The 7,210-nt window shown below is 51.4% G+C and overlaps 1 protein-coding gene across 1 annotated transcript; it reads left to right on the top strand.

Annotated features, from left to right (window-relative positions):
* The first annotated feature begins 755 nt into the window (after positions 1–755).
* Positions 756–4,305, top strand: FAM25A (family with sequence similarity 25 member A). Its single transcript, XM_059662055.1, has 3 exons — positions 756–919; positions 2,341–2,403; positions 4,124–4,305. Exons 1-3 carry the CDS (start codon positions 847–849, stop codon positions 4,255–4,257), a joined length of 270 nt encoding a protein of 89 aa, XP_059518038.1. The 5' UTR covers positions 756–846; the 3' UTR covers positions 4,258–4,305.
* The last annotated feature ends 2,905 nt before the right edge of the window (positions 4,306–7,210 follow it).

A 7,210-nucleotide genomic window follows, 5' to 3' on the forward strand; every position in this document is an offset into this window, starting at 1 on the left:
GGTTCTTGCCAGGGCCTGAAGCTCCTGGTGGGGGTGTGGCGTCCCCATTTCTCCTCTGGGACCTCCTGGGGGGCACTGCTGCCCTCACAGGGGCTTCCCGAGAGACCAGGCCCGGAGGTGCAGGGAGGGCTGCTTCCCGCAGCTGCTGGCTGCCCGGTGCTGGGCACTCAGGTCCCTGAGAGAGCGGGTCCGCTGACCGCCGGCAGGCCTGCCTGGATGCGCCCTCCTCTGCTCGAAAGGCACCCCCGGGAGCCCCCACCTGCCCCAGGGAGGCTGAGAGCCAGGCTGAGGAGTTGGGCTCTGGGAGTGGGAAGGCAGTGGCCTCCACTCCGCTTGTGTTCTTGGCCTAAGGGGTCACCCAGGTCCCCAGGCCCATGGAATCCTGAGCCCCTGGCTAGGCCACACAGAGACCCTGAGCAGCAGGCTGGAGCCGCGGCTTGTCTAGCTGCCCCCTGAGCCGGGCTGCGGAGAGCTGGAAGCGGACGAGGCCAGGGCTGCTGCCCACGTCTCCTCCTCCACAGACACTCGGGCCTCTGCCGGGGAGGAGCTGCGAGCCCCAGGCTGACCTTGTCTGGCCTTGGCCCTGCTCCCTGTCCGTGACCTCACAGGGTCCCAGAACGCAGGGCACGGGGTCTCATGCTTCCAGAGGGGCAGTGCCACAGCCAGAGTATGAGGGTGGCCCCGCCCAGCCTTTTCCTCCTGCCAACGCCTGCGCTGACTCACGGCTGACCTCCTAGCTGCCCGGGTGAGGGCTGGTGCCCCAGAGTGGAGCCGCCGCCAGAGCGGCTATAAAAGCACGCTGGCCCGGGCCCCAGCATCTTCCTTGGTCGTCACGGTGGCTGCGCCATGCTGGGAGGCCTGGGGAAGCTTGCTGCTGAGGGCTTGGCCCACCGCACTGAGAAGGCCACCGAGGAAGCAGGTAAGGACCTGGGGCTCAGGCACGGGGCTGGGGACCCACTTGCCTGGGCCTCTTTGAAGCTGATCCCCCCAGTTTGGGGGCGGGCCTTGATCCCATGAGGAGCTCTGGGCAATCAGACCCATAAGGATAGGATGGGGAGAGGGTGCAGAAGCTGAGGAGGGCTGTTTGGGGTGAGGCCAGGAGGGTCCCTATGGCTGAGGGCAGGAGGGAGGCCATCTCAGAGGAAGCCCCTGGTAGGGTGGGGGTGGGGATGGAGGGGAGCCCAGGTGCTGGATGAGCAGCTGGTAGCTTGGACACTTCCCTCTGGAAACCTGGGAGCCTTCCCATCCCAACAGCCTAATTTGAATATCCCATACAGGCAAAGGAAGGAGGTGTTATTTTTACCATAACATTAAGGCTGCAAAGAGTTCTCTATTGAGAAACCACATTGCCCACCTACGAACCAGGAGGTTGTGGTTCAATTCCCCGTCAGGGCACATGCCTGGGTTGTGGGGTTGATCCCCAGTGTGGAGCGTGTAGGAGGCAGCCGATCAATGATTCTCTCTCATCATTGATGCTCTAACTCTCTCTTTCTCCCTCCCTCTCTGAAATTAAAAGAAGAAGAAGAAGAAGAAACCACTAAGTCTGATTCTGTTCAGTCTGCCCTGGGGTTTACACAAAGGACATTTTCAGTGTTTTGGGCCCCGGAAGCCCTTTTTGCACGCAGATGTCAGCAGCTCTGCTGGGAGGGGATCCAGGCCTGCCAGCTGGCATTTAAGTTTGCTGCTCTCTTTCTAAATGGCAGCAGATGTGTCCCTATTTCATTGGTTAACCCTGTGCGGGTGTTGAGCGGCCTGTCTTCGCCGACCCTCTGCGTTCCTACGACTCGCATTCACAGACAAGGAACCAGGCAGTGGAGGGCGTTTAAGATCAGGGCCAGTTCCTTTGAGTCCAGTTCCTCCGGTCCCAGCAGGCTAGCACTCACACTCAACCAACTCCAAGGTGGCACAGTCCCTCCTACTGGAGGAACGGCTGTGGGGAACTGGTTTTGCTGGAGGAGGCGCTGGGCTTGGCATCGGCTGCTGTCTCCATGTCTCCGTCTGGTTTGAGGCAGGGTAGCAGCACACCTGAGAGGTGTGATAACCTGGGAAACAGGCTCAGCCTTGGCACCAGTTCCTGGATGGCAGGAGGGCCTGCTTGTTGGCATTCCAGGCTGCACCAGGCTGAGGGGCATGAAGGGTTCTGTGCTCTTGTCTGCCAAACTCAGCTTCTCTCCCAGTAGCCAGACACTCCCCCCAACATCCTCCTCAAGAAGCAAGCTGAGGGTCCTTCCCTTGAGCCAGCTGGTCCCGGCTGGGCAGCACCCAGAGCTGCCTGAGCCCTGCAGGGAGGAGGAGCTGCCTAGCGCGGGCTCTCACTCTGGGCTTGTCTTACCTTTTCAGTTCATGCCGTGGAGGGGGTAGTGAAGGAGGTGGTGGAGCATGCCAAGGAGGCTGGAGAGAAAGGTATGGTGGGGGCTGGGAAGGAGGGGAGGAGGGAAGTGAGGGGCTGGGAGCAGCCTGCTCTCTGACTAAGCAGGTCAAACCCTGACCCAGATGCTGCACCCTTTCGGATGGTATGCAATTATCACACCATCTGAGGCCACAGAGCCAACCTTACTAAGGCAGGCCCCAGCCTGACAGGCCTCTCTGTGGAACGTTGAGAAGACTATTTCACAAAAGGCAGTGCGGCAGCTTGCTGGGACAAGGCATTCAAGACATAAAATTATACACTTATATAAATACACTAGAGGCCCAGTGCACGAAATTTGTGCGGGGGTGGGGGGCCTTAGTCCAGCCTGCATCCTCTCCAATCCAGGACCCCTCGAGGGATGTCCGACTGCCTCTTGCAATCCAGACCGCTGGCTCCTAACCACTTGCCTCCCTGATCTCCCCTAACTCCTCTGCCTGCCTTCCTGATCTCCCTTAACCACCTCTACCTGCCTGATCGCGCCTAACCACCTCTGCCTACTGCCCGATCACCTCTAACTGCTCCCCTGCTGGCCTGATTGCCCCTAACTGCTCCCCTGCTGGCCTGATTGCCCCTAACCACCTCTACATTGCCCTGCACCCAGGACCCAGGATTCACTCCTCTGGCTGGTTGCAGGCACTCGGGACCCGGGCTTCCCTCCCTCTGGCTGGCTGCAGGCACCCAGGACCTGGGCCGGCTTCGCCCAGGCTGGCCGCAGCTGCAGGGGACCGTGGGTGGGTGGCTTCGCTCAGGCCGCAGCTGCAGGTGCCTGAGACTGTGGGTTGGGAGGCTTGTCCCTCTCCCGGGCCTCAGGTGCAGCCGCTGGCGCTGGGGCCTGTGGGGCGTGCAGCTTGTCCGTCTCCTGGGCCACAACCTGGCTGGTTCCCATTCCTCTCTCGCGAGCTCATTTGTGCCTGGCTGGTTCCCATTCCTCTCTCGCGAGCTCATTTGTGCCTGGCTGGTCCCCATTCTTTTCTCCCCAATGTTGAGTGTCTGAGCCTTTACAGCGTGATGGCATGAGGGCATGATGACCATTTGCATATTGGCTCTTTATTATATAGGATATTTACATAAATGTTTGTATGTGTATGTGTACTGTGAGTATAACTATGTAAAAAGTATAAGTACCCCTCATTCCTTACAACAAAATAAATTCCAAGTGAATCAAGGACTTAAATACAAATACATGAAATGATTAAATTGTTAGAGGAGTGCATAGGAGATTTTATCTCAGAGTGGGGAGGGTCTTTTTTTTTTAAACTATGACAGAAAACCCAACAACAATAGAAAAAATGTTAGATAAATCTGACAATAATACTTCAAATTTTCCATAATAAAAAAATTATACTCTAAGCCCAAGAAAAACCACAAGCTGAGGGGAAATATTTGTAGTGGAAATGATAACCCAACATAGAAATGGCCAGGAAATATAGTGGTAGTTCATAGGAAAAGGCATGTGAGCAGGCAGCCACCCTGTGAGCAGGTGTTCAGTCTTACTCACAACTGAAGTCAGAAATGCAAGCTGTTTGGGGAAATAAAACAAAATTTGCACACATTCCTCAGGAGCTCTGTTGCCCTCCACCCCATTGGGGATCCTCCAGGGCATGGCCCAGGAAGACAGCCACACCCCACAGGCCACTGCAGGGAACACAGCCCAGCAAGTGGCTCAAATGTTTACTTTGCTTACCCAGACATTATTCCTCTTTCTGCTGACAGCCATTGCCGAAGCCTTCAAGAAGGCCCAGGAGACAGGGGGCAACGTGGTAAAGGAAGTCACTGAGACGGTCACCCACACAGTCACAAATGCTGTCACCCATGCAGCGGAAGGCCTGGGCAACCTGGGACAGTGACCACGCCCCAGACTCTTCCTGAATCTCAATAAAGAGCTGTGAAATGTGTACGCTGCGCCCTGGCCTTATTCCCGGAGAGTGGAAGCACTGTCTACGTCCTGTCACCTGCTGTAAAACATTGACACCTGCTGGGGCTCAGATAGGTCCCCTGTTGATCAGATGTGGTGCTTTCACAATAAGTGTTACCATCTCAGCAAGGACCTCTTTAAGAATTTCTTGTGTCTTTTCTTTCTTCCTTTCTTTCTTTCTTTCTTTCTTTCTTTCTTTCTTTCTTTCTTTCTTTCTTTCTTTCTTTCTTTCTTTCTTTCTTTCTTTCTTCTTTTTCATCTGAGGATATTTTTCCCATTAATTTTCAGAGGGAGTGGAAGGGAGAAGGAGAGACAGAAACACTGAACACATCGGTTGGTTGCCACCCCCATGCCCATGACCAGGGCTAGGAGCCTGTAACTGAGGTATGTGCCCTTGACTGGAATCCAACCTGGGACCCTTCAGTCCACAGGCCAACGCTCTATTCACTAAGCCAAACCAGCTAAGGCTGTGCTACATTTCTTAGAAGAGTCTTTTCCCAGAACTATATGTAGCTTTCAGACACCTCAGTGCTTCAGGAAGCCCACGGGAGGACCATAATTCAGCTTACATATTCTTTGCGTTTTCCTTGAAATGTTCTTATAGGATTCAGGAAGATCACAGACCAACCTGATTGACAGGCCAGTGGGACAGGTTCAGAAAGCTTTGAGATGCTTCATATTCTGAAAGAGGTGTTGGAGAAACTTGTCTGCTGGTCAGTCACAAATCAGGCCAAGCAAGATGAGGCTACATCTTGTTGGCTGTTGAAGCCACTGTCGGATCTCGCTTCTGACACTTGTGTTAGGCCTAATTGGTGGGCAAGAATACTTGGCTTTCTCTCCTTCCTGCCACAAGTGGGTCAGTACCATTAAGGTTAAACATGTGTTTAAGTAGCATTTAGCTTAACATTGGATTTTTAAAAAGGAAATGAGGATGCTACACAGACATGCTCCCTGGACCAAACTGTAATTACAACTAAAATAAATACAAAAGAAATTATCATTCTGAACGATCAAATGAAGACTAGATGGATAGAACCCTGATAACCAAGGACAGAAAGTGGACACTGCATACAGACTGGTAGGAAGGGCAGAAGCACAAAAGAGCTGGCCAGGCTCCCACAGACAGCAGCTGAAGTTCCAGAGACATATCTCAGGTGTGGGGGGTTGCCACTGAGAACTCTGGGGTCGAATTCTCAAGCTGTGCCCCCCAGAAGAGACAATCAGAACTGACAAAGGTGCCCACATATTTTTCACATGGCTATGAAAAACAGCAGGGTGGCTGTATGGCTAACTGCTGAAAATGCAGTCACCCTCTTAAAGGGCCAATTCTGTATGCAGCCACTCACCTTGTGCTCCAGCAGAGGGAGGGAAGAGTGAACTGGAGCTTTGTGAACAAAAGCCAGGGTTGGAGGCTCTGGGGTTAGACCCCAGAAGGCAGGCACCCTGGTTTCCTGTGCTGAGTCATTCCCTTATGCTGCGGAGGGCAACTTTCTTAGGTAGATCTTTGCTATCCAGGCATTTTTTGCCTGTGGGGAAGACTGTAGCCCCACCCTATTAGAAAACCTCTTGCCCCACCCTGTTGAGTTTCTGAGGCCCATTAAAAGATTGAGAATAACAATTAGCCTCCAGGAAGAAGCAATTGCTCCACCCTATTGGAAAACTTCTCACCCCACCTGTGGATCATTGTCTGAGGCTAGTAATGACTGAATCCAATCAGTCAGCAGGCAGAGGTGGGTCTTTGCCTGACCTAATTAGTCAGAAACATCATTTGACACTGTCCTGCACAAGAGATTAGAGGCATGGCAGATCCACCTAATACAGGGAGCCAAAATGGAGAGCAAAAAACAAAACAAAACAAAAAACAAACAAACAAACAAAGCAAATGAAAGAACAAGAAAATTCTCCAGAAGAAGAGCTAAATGAAATAGCGATAAGAACTTTATCAGACATAGAGCTCAGAATAATGATGGCAAAGATGCTCAACCCCATGAGAAAAGATATAGTAACTATGAAGAATAATATAGCACCAATAAAGAACATAGTGGAAAGAATACACAGCAGATTAGGGCAAGCCAAGGATCAGATCAGTGAATTAGAAGACAGGGTAGAAAAATTCACTCAATCAGAGAACCAAAAAGAAAAAAAAAACAATTAAAAAACAGGAGGCGAGCTTAAGGGAACTTTGGAACAACATGAAACTTAACAAGTCACATAATAGGTGTGCTAGAAGGAGAAGAAAGTTTGCATAGGATAGAGAATGTGTTTAAGGAAATAATGGCAGAAAACTTCTCCAATATGGTGAAAGAAAAGTCACACTGGTTAAGGAAGCACAGAGAGTCCCAAGCAAGAAGAACACAAACAGGCCCATGTACAGACATATCATAATTAAAATGCCAAAAATTAAAGACAAAGAAAGAATCTTTAAAGACACCAAGAGAAAAGCAAACATTTACCTACAAAGGAGCTCCCATAAGGCTGTCAGCTGTTTCTCATCAGACACTCTGGCATGGAATATTCAATATAGGGAATGGCATGGAATATTCAAGGTAATGAAAAGCAAGGATCTGAAACTGAGCTTACTGTATCTAGCAAGGCTATCATTCAAAATAAATGGTGAAATAAAGAGCTTCCCAGACAAAAAAAAAAAAAAAAAGCTAAAGGAGTTTATCACTACCACTCAAGCACTACCAGAAAAGATAAAGAGACTAATGTAATGAGGGAAAGAGAGAGGAGAGAGAGAGAGAGAGAGAGAGAGAGAGAGAGAGAGAGAGAGAGAGAGAGAAACCTAGGCATACAGGTTGAGGGCTCAGTCCCCAGTGTGGGGTGTGCAGGAGGCAGCCAATCAATGATTCTCTCTCATCACTGATGTTTTTATCTCCCTCTCC

Source organism: Myotis daubentonii, chromosome 13, assembly GCF_963259705.1.
Source record: "Myotis daubentonii chromosome 13, mMyoDau2.1, whole genome shotgun sequence".
NCBI lineage: Eukaryota > Metazoa > Chordata > Mammalia > Chiroptera > Vespertilionidae > Myotis > Myotis daubentonii.

Excerpts from the sequence above, each read along its gene's own strand:
- FAM25A (XM_059662055.1), top strand. The coding sequence starts at position 847 with ATGCTGGGAGGCCTGGGGAAGCTTGCTGCTGAGGGCTTGGCCCACCGC. Across the intron at positions 920-2,340 it reads GAAGGCCACCGAGGAAGCAG|TTCATGCCGTGGAGGGGGTA; the intron begins GTAAGGACCTGG and ends TTACCTTTTCAG. Across the intron at positions 2,404-4,123 it reads CAAGGAGGCTGGAGAGAAAG|CCATTGCCGAAGCCTTCAAG; the intron begins GTATGGTGGGGG and ends TTCTGCTGACAG.